Source organism: Falco cherrug, chromosome 4 (assembly GCF_023634085.1).
Source record: "Falco cherrug isolate bFalChe1 chromosome 4, bFalChe1.pri, whole genome shotgun sequence".
Taxonomy (NCBI): domain Eukaryota; kingdom Metazoa; phylum Chordata; class Aves; order Falconiformes; family Falconidae; genus Falco; species Falco cherrug.
This window is the reverse complement of record NC_073700.1, coordinates 37,648,009-37,663,531: the sequence shown is the minus strand read 5'-3', so window position 1 is coordinate 37,663,531 and position 15,523 is coordinate 37,648,009. Positions and strand designations below refer to the sequence as shown.

The 15,523-nt window shown below is 59.3% G+C and overlaps 1 protein-coding gene across 17 annotated transcripts in view; it reads left to right on the top strand.

Annotated features, from left to right (window-relative positions):
• The window catches only part of CAPN15 (calpain 15), a 60,807-nt gene extending 45,655 nt beyond the window's left edge, over nt 1-15,152 (top strand). For 16 of the 17 annotated variants that reach the window (XM_055710447.1, XM_055710452.1, XM_055710440.1 and 13 more), the window contains 11 exons: nt 272-1,769; nt 5,664-5,872; nt 6,122-6,305; nt 9,043-9,266; nt 10,292-10,417; nt 11,102-11,254; nt 11,488-11,649; nt 11,958-12,187; nt 12,390-12,550; nt 12,863-13,041; nt 13,223-15,152. In XM_055710447.1, the coding sequence (XP_055566422.1) occupies nt 272-1,769; nt 5,664-5,872; nt 6,122-6,305; nt 9,043-9,266; nt 10,292-10,417; nt 11,102-11,254; nt 11,488-11,649; nt 11,958-12,187; nt 12,390-12,550; nt 12,863-13,041; nt 13,223-13,400 (3,304 nt within the window). In that variant the 3' untranslated portion in view covers nt 13,401-15,152. Of the gene's footprint in view, nt 1-271; nt 1,770-5,663; nt 5,873-6,121; nt 6,306-9,042; nt 9,267-10,291; nt 10,418-11,101; nt 11,255-11,487; nt 11,650-11,957; nt 12,188-12,389; nt 12,551-12,862; nt 13,049-13,222 lie in introns of all 17 variants that reach the window. The other variant, XM_055710451.1, reaches the window with a different exon arrangement.
• Nucleotides 15,153-15,523: the final 371 nt, after the last annotated feature.

The window sequence follows — 15,523 nt, the reverse complement described above, 5'->3', positions numbered from 1 at the left end:
CGTGCATCCCTACTGTGAGAGCGGGGTTGGTAGCGTTGTGGGGCTGTTTCTTGTGCCCTTTCCAAAGTGTTTTGGGTGGAAGCCAGTGCATTGCCATGCTCTTGGAGAAATTGTCAGTGCCAGAGGAACAAGTGTCTGCAGAGAAATGACTGGATTGATGGTTGTGCCCTTCCTGGAAGCAAGGTCCTGACCATGCCAGCTCAGGGAAACACATGGCACCCCCGTGCACCAGGTGGCCTTGCCCTCACGCTATTGTCTTTTTTTCTTGCAGCCACTCCCACTCTCCTGGCTCCATGGCTGCCGTCCGCGAGTGGTCCTGCACCCGCTGCACCTTTCTGAACCCTGTCGGCCAGCGGCAGTGCTCCATATGCGAAGCCCCCCGCCAGAAGCCCGACCTCAACCACATCCTGCGGCTCAGCGTGGAGGAACAGAAATGGGCTTGTGCCCGCTGCACCTTCAGGAACTTTCTGGGCAAGGAAACCTGTGAGGTTTGTGGCTTCACCCCAGAGCCAGGGCCCAGCAGCTCCCCCTTGCCCGTCATCAACGGCATCTTGCCTAAGCCCACTGTGCTTGCGGAGCCCAAGGGCACGTCCAAGGAGGAGGCTGCCAAGGCAGAAAGCAGCAGTGAGGACTCGGAGGGGAAGAGCCCCGATGAAGCAGAGCTGGAGAGTGGCTGGGCTTGCCAGCGCTGCACACTGCACAACACGCCGATGGCCAATTCCTGCTCTGCTTGCGGCGGCCCACGCAAGCTCTCCCTGCCCAAGATCCCACCAGAGGCGCTGGTCGTCCCTGAAGTCATCACCCCTGCCGGATTTCACATGGCCCCCTCTACCCCACAGCCTTTAGTCTCCGCAGACATCTCTGATGGTGACACCGTGGCCACCCAGGGCCCAGTGGCTATGGAACAAGAGGCCCAGAAGCTACCAGCCTTCAGTCCCTTCTCCCCGGGGCTCCAAAACAACCCTGTGCCCCGAAGCCGCCGGGAGGTGCCCCCCCAGCTGCAGATGCCGGGCCCCGAAGCCTCCCAGCCTGCGGCTCAGAGTGCAGCAGGGCAGAAGGGCTCTCCGCAGGGTCAGGCCAGGGCTGCCCCGGCTGCCCGCTTCCAGGAGCTGCTGTCCAACAAGCGGCTGAGCGTGCTGGAGGAGGAGATGGAGGTCAGTCCATCCCACTGGAAGTGCAGCTCCTGCTCCCTGCTTAACTCGGCTGGGGCTGGCAAATGCGAGGCTTGCAGTGCCCAGAAAGGCAGTGACACCATCAATCTGGTGGGAGACTCGGTGAGATTTACCCCGTGCAGCCCCTCCAGCCCTGACTTCACCACCTGGTCCTGTTCCAAGTGCACCCTGAAGAACCCCACCCTGGCCCAGAAGTGCAAAGCCTGCGGCTCCTCCAAGCTGCACGGCTTCCAGGAGCATGGGACACAGGGCGAGCCGTCCCCTCGCTGCCCCGACTGCGGGGCTTGCGACAAGGGCGGCTGCTCCTCCTGTGGTGGCAGGGCCCCGTCCGCCCGCAAGGTCGCCCGCCTCTTCCCATCCCAGCTACCCACCAGCCAGGAGAGGCCAGGCCAGTGGGCTTGTCCTGCTTGCACCTTACTCAACGAGCTCAAGGCCAAGCACTGCGTTGCCTGCCATACCCCACAGCAGTACGTGGCCCAGCGCAAGGGCCTCAAGCCCCTGAAGAGACGGGAGAGCATGCACGTGGAGAAGAGGCGGCAGACAGATGAGGGAGAGGCCAAAGCCCTGTGGGAAAACATCGTGACCTTCTGCCGGGAGGTGAGTGCTTGCTGAACTGGGCTTGTTCCTGGCTTCACTTGGAGGGGGACTCCTTCCTGCCTCCCCCGTGGGTCTGGGGCGTTGCTTGGCACAGGCAGGCTGCCTTCTGTGTCTTAGGGCCCAGAGAAGATCTTCACATAACAGCGGGATGCTGGTTGTTAACACTGAAATTTAATATTTTAAATTGGTGCAAGATAGTCTCTGGGCTGAAGGCAACCCATACAGTTCACTCCTGGTCTGAAGTGAGGTAGCCCGAGTGTTAACTCTGAAACTGAGTGATCATTTAAATCAGTAAGAGAGAAAATCTGGCTTGAAGGGGACGTTCTTAGGTGGTCAATACAGCTCCTTCCCTGTCCAAGGGTCGGGAAGGCTGGGAAAGAGTGTGTCCAGGTTTGCTGGTGGCACTGCTGTCTGTGGGCAGCAGCTGCGACGTGCATGGGTGCGGGAAGTCTGGGGATGCAGCAGGCAGAGGCTCAAAGCACTGGCAGGGGTGCAGGCAGAGGAACTGCTGCCACTGCTAGCAACTGCAAGTGTTCAAGGCGAGCTTTTGGGTTTGGTGCTTGTGAATGCACAGCTGCAGCTGCAAATGGCTCACCCCTGGTTTGGGAAAGACAGCTGAGGTTTAGCTGTACCCTGGCTCCACGTGAGTGTCTCAGGAGTGCATGCTAGTGCCTTCCATTCCCACTGTGAAGTATCTGGCTCAATCTATCGGGTTTCAGTCTCAAACACCGCTCTGATGGCCACATTTTTTGCCCTGAGTGGCATAAGACGCTCCTGTGAACACTGCTCTTTCCCTGCTTTCCTTCTGGGGGAAGCCTCCAGCTCTTTGGGACCAGATGGAAAGGGAGTTGCAGTCCCATTTTGACATACAGAGAAGGCTTTCTCTGCCTGGTCTGAGGAGTGCATCCATGCCTGGGCCTCCGCTGCACAGACTGGGGACCACAGAGATGTTTGGTTTGGAAGAGAAGCTGTTGAGAATGATCCTGGTTTGGGGTTGTGGGTTGTTTTTTTTTCAATTGCTACATGTCCATCCTAACAGATGTGGGTGCCTTTATAGCAGACACACCCTGATTCTCCTTATCCCCCTCTTTAAAGCAAGTGAGTAGCTTTTCTTGTAGGCAGGGAGTATCTTATATCCAGTAGAATCAGGCCTGAAGGATGAATTGTGAGACAGCCAAGTTGAATTAGCAGCTTGCTGCTGCTGAGGAGGGGAGTCTGCCTTGCCTGATCCAGCACAGCTCTTGGTCAGAGCTTTGGCTGAGCCCATTCAGCTCGCTAAGCTGGCAGTAACGGGCTATTAGATCAGCGTGGGCCATCTCCTGAAAATCCCCCTAAACCTAAACCACTGCTATGTTCTGATAGTGTTTGTGGTAGGTCAAGGGCTCTGCAGGTCCGAGGGAAGGACTGGTTGCGGTGTGGGGCAGTGCTGCTCCCATACTCATGCTCTCTGCTCTCAGCGTGCCTGCAGCCTCCCACCCCTGCTCCTGGTTGGGCTGGCACGTAAGGCAGCCTCCAAGCTTTCCTTCTGTCCGTGGTGTTTCACAGGCTGTTTAGCCTTCCCCTGGAGGAGAGTGCCAGGCTGGCCAAGTTCCCCTCCGCCTGTTGTCCCCCCTGCTCCAAGTCGCGTGGAGCTGCCTGCCTTGCAGCGCTGCTCCTGCTGTGGGTGCTCCCTCTTCTGCTATTCCAGGGGGGCCTTTTCCAACACTCTCTGGTACGTGGCCCCTGCTTCTAGCTTTACCCTTTCTCTTCCGTCTGGGAGGAGAGCAGAGCTGACCTCTCCACTAGCTGCCTCTGCACCACACATCTGCTTCCCTGTCTCGTGCTGCCCCCACTCTTGCTTATCCCACTGTATCACGCTTACTTGCTCCTCTGATTAACCATCCTTCCCCCTTTCCCAGTAACAACACACATCGGTGTGTCCTGCAGAGCTAGAAGGACAGCCCCGGACTCTTGCTGTCTGTGCCATGCTCTGGCACCTCCGCCTGCGGAGCCTTTCTGTGTGCCAGGGGAGGCTCCATCTCTGTTTTCTGTTTTTGTCCATCCATCTCTGCTCTCCACTCGCTACTGGCAGCAAGGCCGTGCGGGGCAAGGCAGCAGCCTTCCTTGGCCTGTGAAGTCCCAGAGGGGTGGCAGCAGAGGTCATGTTTCTGGTCCAGAACGGTGTGAAGGGGGTTGTTGGCAGAGCAGGAGGAGTGAAGGAGATCCGATGCCCAGTTTGATCACCTTGCAGGAGAAATGAGCAGGGCTACTCATCTGGTACCATCTGTGAGCAGGCTTGTCGCTGCTTGGGCGTGAGAGGAGTTACCTGCTCCTCTCCCCTCTGCTCTGATGCTGCTCCTGCAGCTCTTGTGCCTCTCTTTCCCTCCGTCTCACAGGGATATTGGTAGTGAAAACTTCTCTAAAGCATTTACAAGTATGTGAAGGGAGACATCATGATATAAAGGTAATTAGCTTGTTAGGCAGGCTTTCCTGATGCTGCTAGGGCACTGCACTGCTGCAGCTCTCGCATTGCCTCCGTCACGATGCTGGTGAGCTCTGTGGGCTCATGTCCAGGCTCCTGCAGCCCTGTTGCATGCTGTCCTGGCCCTGATGAGACCCTGGCCGTGGTACTGGGGAGGCTGAAGGCTTCTTCCACCTCTGCTGCTTGGAAAAGTACCGCAGTGACTCCACAGGGGACAGAAAGCTTGCGATGCCCACAGGCTGTGACTCCAGGACTGCTGCCTTGCACAGTGGGCTCCTGAGGAGCCCCGGCTGCACCCTGAGAGGTGAGTGTGCGAGGCCAGAGTGTGGCAAGATGAGATGGGTGGCTGCTTGTCAGCTGCACAGGGTAGAGGCTTCCTTTGAGAAAGCCAGCAAGCCCTGGGACGTGTCCTTTTTGGCCCACATCAGTGTTTGAACAGTGAAATCTATTAGCTGAAAAACACCTTTCTGCAAAAGAGGAGCTGCAAGTGCTAATTGAGGCACCACGTATAAAGCGTTCGTGTAGGATTGCAACAAAAGAGGAAGGACAACTACTAGTTTGGTGTGCATAAAAGCTAATTTAAATGAGAGCCGGCTTTTGCTGAAATAATTTAATTAACAACAATAAAGAAATCCTGGTTCTTATTTCACCCTGTGTTAAGCTGTCTGAAAAAGCCGCTGTTCCCCACTTGGTGAAGTTCTGTGCTTCCGTCCTGCCTCTGTGGCTAGTGCCTGAGGGATTATCTGCCCTTCAGTCCATCCTATTTTATTTAATACGCAACAGCTATTGCAGGTGGGTTCGGACATGGGACACCCTCCTTCCGGAATTGCTTGCCTGTTTGTGGTCTGGCTGAATCCAATTGCGAAAGCTGCCCCTAACATCCACCTTGGGGGTGGCACAGGACTGCCAAGCCCAGCACCTCCCCTCTGGGGCTGGGGCAGCTCAGCCCTTAGCACAGGGCTCAGGCTGAGAACGGTTTGCTTGCCAAGTGGCTCCTCGCAGGCTTGCTGTTTGTGTGCTTTGCCACTTTTAGAGTCAGCCAAGGTCCCCCACGGTCCAGCTTTTAGCACCAGCACAAAGCGAGAGACAGTCGCTGCCCAGGGAGGTTCCTGTGAAATAAGGAAAGGCAAATTGGAGTCACAGCCCAGAGCCTGGGGGCCGGAGAGGAGAGCTGACTCGTGGTGGGGCTGAACGCTGGGCTCGATGTGTAAAATGCGTCTATGCCATTGCCAGCAGACACCCGGCCCCGGGCATGCTCCCCTGCCCGGCATCCGAAGGGGCTGCCCGGGCCAGGCAGGAGGGCTGGGGGCTGTGCTCACTCCTGGGGGTGCAGTGGGAAGCTTTCCAGGCCAGCCCCCTGTCCCAGGAGGCCCCGGGGAGCTGTGCGCCGCACAGCTGCGCACTGATGCTCTCCTTGCCTTTTGCTCTCGCAGAACAAAGTCAATTTTGTAGATGACAGTTTCCACCCTGGGCCTAAGTCTGTGGGATTCCCAGAAGGTGACAGCGTGCAGCAGAGGGTGAAACAGTGGCTGCGACCCCATGAAATCAACTGTAGCATCTTCAAGGACCGATCAGTGAAGTGGTCGGTGTTTCGGACACCCAGGCCCTCGGATATCCTGCAGGGACTGCTGGGGAACTGCTGGTAAGGGGAAGTGAGCCGGGCTGATACCCTCCTGCCCCTTCCTCCTTGCCCCCCCCTTCATCCAGCTCCAGATCAGACCCCTCAGCCCTACTCACACCCATTTATAACCCCCAGGCGTGTACCCCATCCTCTGCCTCACCCCTTACCAAGTGGCTGCAGACCGCAGTCCCCGGCGCTGCGTGGCTGGGCAGCTGCATGCTGCCTGCCTGTGCACCGCTGAGACCGTCCCACGTCCCGTCCCACCGGCAGGTTCCTGAGCGCCCTGGCCGTGCTGGCTGAGCGGCCGGAGCTGGTGGAGAGGGTGATGATCACAAGGACGTTGTGCCCCGAGGGTGCCTACCAGGTGCGGCTGTGCAAGGATGGCACATGGACCACGGTGCTGGTGGATGACATGCTGCCGTGCGATGAGTGCGGATACCTTCTCTTCTCGCAGGTGAGCAGCCCTGGGGGGAAAAGGGGTGCTGGGAGGGGGTGGGCAGTGCTCCAGGGGCAGGAGGAGGCTTGTGAGAGGACTGATGGAGGAGGTGGAAAAGAAATACTGCTGTGGCTCAAGTGAGGCCCCTACTCGGTGCTGCATGGGGAATTTGCAGCTCGCGACCCTGCTTTTTGCTGCATCCTCAAGTCAGCTGAATTCTTTGAGACCATAATATAAATCTGTTTAGGCCCCTTTTGGCATTTTCCAGGCTGCAATGGAGAAGTTGCAGTTGCTTTTCCCTTGCTCCTCCCTGTAGCACAGCCACTTCACTTGTGGGGGAAACCATCCTTACTCTTCACAGCAAAAGGAAAATATTTTAACCCGTGTGTTTTGCACGGTAAGGGGCTGAGGGAAAGCTGTTTCTTCCCTCTGCGGGGAGGTCTGGCAGCTTGGCTTTGCCACCGAGGGACCGTGGAGAGGGAGGGGATCGCTCGACAAATCAGCCTGTTTCCAGCCGGTGCCCGGTTGCTTTGAGCACACTCAGTGGGATCTGTAGGATTAACGAGCTCCCTCAGCCACTTCAGGACATCCCTGCGCATTATGTCCTGCCCTGCCTGCCAGGCCCAGGGATGCTTGCTGGGATCATGGCCATGAAGGAGACTGAGAATGTCTTTATTGAAACTCAGGCGGCAAAAACTGCCAAACAAAACAAAGTGCCGCTGTCAAGAGGAGGCAGGGACCCAGGACTGTTGGGTTGGACTTTATTCTGCAAATCCCTGTTTTAAAATACACACAGCCCGAGGCGGCATCATGTGTAGGTGTCGGGACAGGGCTTCAGCTGGGGAAATGAGGCCTGAAGAGAATTCTGTATTTGGGGAACCTTAATGTTGGCACAGCTTGAGCAGACTCGGTAGCCCGTGCCCTCTGCAGCATGGATATGGCCCAGTCCTGGGCCAACTGCTAATTGCACTGGAGCTAATGGGCCTTGTGAGGCAGTGGTCCTGGCACGGCTGGCAGCTCTGGCTCCTGAGCCTTTACCCCAGCCCTGGGCAGAGTGGCAGGGTCTTCACGCCGTGCAGGCTCAGGCACAGCGCTGCCAAGCCTGGGCTGCCTGGCCACTGTCATAGCGGAGCGGGTGATCCCACCAGGGACACTGAGTGGGGCACAGTGATTGCCAGTGCTGCTGGAAGCCGGTCCTGTTAAGGAGAAACTTTGGAGAGGGGAAGAAGAAGGAGTCTATGTCTACATTTTGCCTTTCAGTAGACAGAGAGGGTCCAGATGCGTGCATTTATTTTCAGTATAAGATTTGCCCGTCTTGGTTTTTTCTTATCCATCCATCTTTCCTCTCGTACACATTTCAAGTTTGGTTTTTTTAAGATTGAAGGCTGTCGCGTGGGCTGGGCTTGCCTTACCTTTGTTTCCAGGGTCATCTGAATCATGATGACATTTTTCCGCTGAGTGTTTAGCTGTGTGAGATAGATGAGGGAGAGAGCAGAGAGTTTTCCAAAGGAAGGAAAATCAGGCTCTTATCTGAGCTCTGTGGCTGCATCTCAGGCAAAAATAAACAAAATGGATTTGTGGGCTCAAAAACCGGTGGAAAGCACTTGTAAGCTTTCTTTATCCATCAGAAAGAAATCTTCATGCCCTCCTTTCCTCTCCCAGCTCTTGGCTGCCACCTGTGAGTCGCACACAGTCACAGCGTACCAGTGCTTTTCCCTTGCTGCCCTCCAAGCACTGGGTACCGAACCCGACTTGCTGGGGACACAGAAGCCAGCAAATGTCTCCTTGTCTTCAGTCCTCATACATCTTCCTCTTTGCGTCCTCGCTGCAGGCAGGGGCTGGAGCGGAGGCATCTCCCCCCAGCCTCAACATACCCAGGACGAGAGGTAAAGCACAGCTGGTGACTGCACCTGTGGCACGCTCAGGACCTGCAACAATGACTTGGACAGAGTGGTAAAGGCTGTGCCTTGAGCCCACGTTGCCGTGGCTGATGGAGGCTTTGCAAACCTCGGGGTGCATTAGTGCAGCTTCTGCATTTCTTTCTGAATCCGTAATCAGCTTAGTGATGCCAAGAGCAATAGTCTGGCACCAGAGCAAAGTGACTCCAGGGAGAGTTTTCCCCCTGCAAAACTTGCATCTTGGAATTACGTCTTGCCACTGTCCCTGTGCTGGAGTAGAGGACTTTGCCAGTCTGCCAGGGAGTTTGTGGAGCTTGTCCTTGAAACTGTGTTTCTGTTCCGTGGATGAAATCTAGTCAGTCCCCTGGCTGTGTGTGCTCTAGGCAGCCTCCTTCGCCAAAGGTGTGTTGGCTTTGGTTTGCAACAGTGTGTGGGTGAAAGGCAGCTGTTCCAGATGTGCTCAATATCCTCTTCCATTGTTAAACCTTTTCAAGTCCAGGTTGAAGCAGGAGTAAGAGACTGTTAGCTTGCAAGGTGGACACCCACCCCTGCCAGCCTGACTGCCGGGGCACCCCAGGGTGCAGCTCTGTCAGCACCAGGGCCTCTTGGACATTCACTCCAGGATGTTTTTCCAAGGGGAATTAAACGGTGCAAACAAAACACCGAGCAGGTGGCGAACAGGCTCACCCTTGTCCCCATCCGGACTAGCTCCTGATGACTTGGCCTTGCTGCTCCTGCCTCTGCGTCTCCCATCACAGCAGAAGGGCTGGCAGGCGTGGGTGAGAGGGGCTTTGCATTGTCCACACATGCTGCCTTTGCTTTCCCATCTCATGATGCGTTTTTTCCTCTTTCTGCAGGCCCAGAGGAAGCAGTTGTGGGTCGCCCTCATTGAGAAGGCCCTGGCCAAGCTGCATGGTTCGTACTTTGCCCTCCAGGCGGGGCGTGCTATTGAAGGCCTGGCTACACTAACGGGTGCCCCCTGCGAGAGCCTGATGCTGCAGGTCAGCTCCACTAACCCTCGCGAGGAGCCCATTGACACTGACCTCATCTGGGCCAAAATGCTGAGTTCTAAGGAGGCTGGGTAAGACGAGGCAGGAGGGTGCCGCGGCAGGAGCATGGACACTTGGAGAGGGGGGTGAGGGGGGCCCACTCTTGTTTGTAGAGGCTCTGAGGAGAGGGGCTAGTGCATTACCTAGCGGGGAGTTCACCACCCATGGTACTCGTCTGGAGCATTGGTGGAGCTCCCCCTCTAAGCTCTGAGAAACTATTTCTCCTTTATTTCGTTTTCACGTGAGATTAAAATCCTGGTGAACTTACCTGTGCATGTTTACTGCTGACTGGCAGGAGTTTTGAAGTGGCCGGCGTTGAGCCTGCTTGCTTTGCTTTTGATTTTTTGTATTAAGTACCTGACCCTGCACGTCTTTCCCACCCATATGTGGCATCTTTGCTGGCCATAGCTGGGCATGACTATAGGCAGTCTATAGGCAACAAAATGAAAGCAAAGACCTCTTGTTCATCGCTGTGGCAGGAGGAGCAGGAGCACAGTTAGGTTGGCTGAAGGCAGGGTTGCCCCTGCCAGCCTACAGTACAGGACCACATGGGAGGCTGATGGGTCCCATCCCATGGTGTGCCCCCAGGGCTGGCTGGTGCAGACCTCCCACCCCGAATAGCCTGTCCTCAGCCCCACGGAACGGGCCACCTGCCCGTGAAGGTACCGCTCACCTTTCTGTGTGGCTGAGCCCTGCCAGCCGTCAGAGACAGGCAGGATCCCAGGGCCTGGCGGAGAACGGGTGAGGTCTGGGTAAAGCTCTGCTGTGCGCGGAAGGAGCTTTCAGCCCTGCAGGTGAAGGCACTGCTCAGAGAAGCTTGCCACGGAGCCGGGGCTCAAGCATGCATGTGAGCGGGTGGAGGGAGCTCGCTGCTGCCCAGAGCTCTGGCCAGTGGTGCTGGGGCACTGCACTGGGGAGGTTTACAGTGTGGTTGCAGAGAGGGAATATCCAGGAACCTCCTGGAGGGAGCCTGTCCCGTGCCTCGAGCAGCAGGGTTGAGCTTCCCCCCTGTATCAGGCCCGGCAGGACACTGAAGGTTTTGCTGTCCCCTGTGCAGGTTCCTCATGGGTGCGTCCTGTGGAGGAGGCAACATGAAGGTGGACGATGTGGCCTACGAGAGTATGGGTCTCCGTCCACGGCACGCCTACTCCATCCTGGATGTGCGGGACGTCCAAGGCTTCAGGTGAGTTCGGGGTGGAGGCTGGTGTGGTACAGCTGATGTTCCTGCCAACAGCCCCAGCAGAAACCTGGGGGGTGGGTAATTGGGTACCTGCTACACAAAACCTCAGGGGCTCTTCGGCATCCCATCATGGCCAGCAAGGGCTGTTTCTCCGTCCCAAGGTGTCACATAAACGCTGTTGTCATGTGAGCTGTCCAGAGCGCCCTGTGGTGCGGAATGGTTCACCTGGTCTCACAAGATGCAGAGGACTGAGTTGAGCTCTTCCCACTCAATGAGGCAGTCAGGGCATCCTTCTCACTTTTGGAGGGTGGGGGCACAGAAGCGGGTGCTGCCTCCGACAGCCTGCCCGCTGTACAAAGCCCCGTTTTCAGCCGTGTCATGCTCGGCAGCCTCTCCCCGGCTGAGCCTCATCCCCGCAGCACCTAGCCGGAGGCCCTCTCGGCATGGAAGGGCAAAGGGAGCTGCAGCAGGTCCGGAGCTGCCAGACAAGAGCATCTGGGTCCATGGGGGGGATGGCAAGTTACATGGAGGATGCTCTGAGGGCTTTGAAAGGCAGGGGCAGAAGTAGCGTGATGCTCTCTGCCGGGGGCTGGCTGGGTCTGCAGACCTGGGAGAGTATCTCGAGGTGATCTTCCTTGCACTCTCCATCCTCCTGGGATTCTGACACTGTTTCTCCCCTTGTGCCAGGTTACTGCGGCTCCGAAACCCCTGGGGCCGCTTTTCCTGGAACGGCAGCTGGTCTGACGAGTGGCCGCACTGGCCGGCTCCCTTGCGTCATGACCTAATGCCCCATGGCAGCAGCGAGGGCGTCTTCTGGATGGAGTACAGCGATTTCATTAAGTACGGTAGCACCCAGAAGGCAGAGGCTATGGGGCAGGGAGCCAGACAGGGGACAGAAAATGGGACGTGGGGGTCAGGATGGGGTAGGCAGGACTGGGCCTCCCCAGGGGGGTGCAGGTGACCTGCAGGTGCCTGCTGCTCCTGACTGCGTGAGCTGCAGCATGCTGGGGTGTGGGGGCAGAGCAGTGTACCTGCGGAGGAGCCTGCCGGGGCTGAGCCCAGCTTCCCCACAGGTATTTTGACTCCGTGGATATCTGCAAACTCCATTCAGACTGGCACGAGGTGCGTGTGCAGGGCATGTTCCCCAACAAGGCCAACGGGCCGGTGACGGTGACATCGCTGACGGTGTTGGAGCGTGCTGCCCTGGAGTTTGCGCTCTTCCAGGAGGGCAGCAGGTGAGCTGGGCAGTGCTTGGGCTGCAAGCTGTGACCTGGACCCAGGAGAAATCCCAAACCCATTGCCCTCTTGCCCCGTGCCATCCCGACGGGTTGCAGAGCTGAGGGATGGGCCCCCATCACCATTTCTCCAGTTCTCAGGGGCTGCTCAAGTTTCAGCCAAACCCAGTCCCTGATCGCAGGCTGGCTCCTGGGGCTGGATGCTTGGGGCAGCGGGAGGACTCATCCCCTGGATCTGCCGCGGCCTCCATGTGCTCTGCGGGGCAGCGCTCGGGTGACGCGTGACCCTTCTCCCCCTCCCGGCACAGGCGGTCAGACACGGTGGACAGCCACTTGCTGGATCTGTGCATCATGGTTTTCCGGGCCACCTTCACCAGCGGGAACAAGCTGAGCCTGGGCCGGCTGATGGCTCACAGCAAACGAGCTGTCAAGAAGTTCGTCAACTGCGACGTCATGCTGGAGCCGGGCGAGTACGCCGTCGTGTGCTGTGCCTTCAACCACTGGAGCGCTGCCCTGGCAGGCCCCGCTGCCGCCCAGGGTAAGGGGCTGGGCCACCCTCCCCACTGCGGTGCTGGCGGAGACCGTGGGGGAGGCAGAGGTGGCAGAGCCCGTGATCTGCACCGTGGGGACCTTCCTCGGGGTGGAGGTTGCCTGCATGAGCTGCAGCCCAGCAGCACCCTGCTCCAGGGACTGTGGGGGTGGTAGGAAGTCTCACTGGTCCTCCTCATGTGTCTCCGCAGCATCCAGTCCCACCAGCAGCCGACCAGCCACTGACTATTCCAGCTATATCCTGGCCATCTACAGCTCCCGCCTGGTGATGGTGGAGCAGGTGGAGGCGCAGCCCACCACGCTGGCGGACGCCATCATCCTGCTGACCGAGAACAAGGGCGAGCGCCATGAGGTGGGTGCAGATGGCGCAGGGCAGGGGCTGGCCTCCCGGTCGCTGCCATGGGGAGGGGATGATGCTGCCGGCAGGAGCCTGGACCCTGTCTCTGCTGTGTCCTGAGTCGGGCGGGACTGTGCCAGCTCTGGCTGCCACCTCATCCCCTCCTACCCCATGGATGCCCACCCTCTTTGCTCCCTGGGGGAGCGTGGGGTACCCCGGCGGATGGGCGGCCCTTGGCTGGAGGTGGGGGATGCTGGTCCGGGGGCTGAGATTCGGGGGCAGAGGTGCCCAGAGGCTTCACACCCCTGACCCTGCTGTTTGCTCCAGGGCCGAGAGGGGATGACATGCTACTACTTGACGCACGGCTGGGCAGGGCTCATTGTGGTGGTGGAGAACCGGCACCCCAAGTCCTACCTGCATGTCCAGTGCGACTGCACCGACAGCTTCAACGTCGTCTCCACGCGCGGCAGCCTCAAAACGCAGGACAGCGTCCCCCCCCTGCACAGGTCCGGGGTAGGCAGGGGTGGGTCACTGGGGGGCTGCCCAGCCAGGGCAGGCAGGAGGCCTGGAGCAAGGCAGGGCCTGGGGTTGGCAGGGAGGGGTGGGCAGAGGGTGGGTGACAGGGAGGGGTGGCATCGCAGGGGCAGAGGCAGCTGCCTGGCCCTGAGCCCGTCGCTCTCTTCACAGGCAGGTGTTGGTGATCCTTTCCCAACTGGAGGGTAACGCCGGCTTCTCCATCACCCACCGTCTGGCGCACCGCAAAGCCACCCAGGCCTTCCTCAATGACTGGATGTCAACAAAGGGCACCCATAACCCGCTGCTCACGCCTGAGGTCGCCGGGCTCCACGGCCCACGGCCCCTATGACGAAGCGCCTCCCCCTCCCCGCTCTTCTCCCCCCTTATTTTCACCGAGCCTCTGGCCTGGGGTCGCCCCCCGAGCTGTCAGCGCTGAGCCGTGGGGCAGAACCAGAGCGTGACACCCAGCACTTTGCCCCACGCCGTGGGGCCGGGGCGAGCTCTCAGGGCCAGGACCAGCTCTGCCTGCTGCCCCCCGCCCTGGCACTGCCGTCCCCCCATGCACTTTATGAGGAGCGGCTGGGGGCACGGGGCCATCTCAGGATCCCACCTGCCCTGTACCTGCGCTGGGGCCCGGTGCCCTCGCCCTGCCCTGGCATGCAGCGGGGGGGCTGCGGGAGAGGGGGGGGGCTGGAGGTTGCTGTCAAGGCCCTTCCTCGGCACCACGCTCAGGACTCTGCCCCCTCCCGCAGCGCCAGGGCCCTGGCGCTGCGAAAAAAAGAATATACCTCTGATGTCTGTCCGTCTGTGTGACCCTCCGTCTGTCCCTGGGCCCTTCCTGCTGTCTTGTTCCCCCCTTTGTCCGCTGCCGGGACCGACGTCCCACAGCTGGGCCAGGGGGTGCTGGGGTCACCCTGCCGTGGTGCCACCTGTCCTGGCTGCTCATGGTGGGGGTCTAGCATGGTGCCTGGACCACCCCCATCCACCTCACTGGTGCCGGGGCTGGGGAGGAGGGGGTGCTGGGCTGTTTTAGAAAGCTGCTGCTGAGGGGTTTTCACCGCACCTGGGAATGAAACCAGAGGTGCCCAGCGCCGCCACTGCAGGCTGGGGAGCGAGGCCATGGGGTGATGCTCGGGAGGGCTGTGGCAGCAGGGAACCCCCTCAACTCGTCACACAAGTGTTACTATGCAAAGGCAGGCGGTGGAAGCAGTGCCTGGAGAGAAGCCATGGGTCCTGAGCTGGGCTCAGCCCCCGCTGTGGGGGCCGCTCCCCTCCCCGTGCCCTGCGGAGGCGAGGGGTGAAGGGCAGCAGGTACAGACGTGGGCTTTGGGGAGCAGTGTCTGTGTTTTTTCATGGCTTTACTGTGTTGCCATGTGCCGGGGAGGGGTGGGGGGGTGTATGATTTCGTTGTGGGGGACCACAGAGCCCCATCCTCCATGAGCCGAGTCCTGCGGAAGGTAGTGAGCATGAGGCGAAGGCTTGTGAGGGCCCCGGGGTGCCGCTGGCCCCGGCAGGTGCTGGGGGCTGACCCCCACCGTTTCAGGGCATTGTGGCTCTCTGGCTTGGTGTGTGTGTGGGGGTGTTTCAGGGGTCCCCCGGTGTCACCCTCTCCTTCCTAAGCTGTGGGACCTGCAGCTCTGGGGGAGCAGTGGGACATGCTGGGCCCTGTTCTGGTTGGGACTGTGCCAGCGGGCAGCCTGTGCCCCGATCCCTGCTGTGGGGCTGGGCAGGGGGATGTGTGGGCTGGGGGCTTTGGCCTGCATGGCCCTCTGTGTGTCCCAGGGGGGTGGGCTGCCCTGGCACCTTGCCAGCCCCCCTGGCCGGGGCTGCTGAGCCAAGCTCTGTCCTTGTTTTTGTTGTTCTGTTTTCTCTCTTCCCTGCTCCTTCCTCCTTTTTTCTTCCTTACTTCCCCCCCCCCACTTTCTGTCTTTCTGAGCTGTGAATATTTTTAACCCTGTAAATACTGGCCAGCTCTTAAGAAACATAGGATATTTTATCAATTGTAAATCAGATCAGTAATCCCTGTATGATATGAATTATCCATGGGTGGTTTTCAAACTCAGGTTCTGACGGACCAAATAAAGTTTTGTTTTTTACTGAAGCTGCCTGGTTTCGCCGTGCTGGGCTGCGGGACAGCGGGGAAGCAGGGGCGGCTGCTGCCGGGCTCTGGGCTTTGGGGGTCCAAGCCAAGAGCGCTGAAGGTGTTTCTGCGGAGCGGTGGCACCCGCCGGCGCCCCGAAAACGGCAGGAGGGTGAGCTGAGGCTTCGCGAGCCTTTAGCCGCGGTTCGGGGCGCGGGGGAGCGGCAGGGGGCGAGAAGGACGCGAAATGCGGCGAGTCCCGCAGACCGGGCGGCAGCCGCCCCGTCCCGGGGCCGAGCAGGGCTGCGCTGCAGCCGGGAGAGGGCAGCCGCTGCGCGCCCATAGCGCGGCCACTGCGCGACACCTGCGCGGCCACTGCGCGGCCCCGGCCC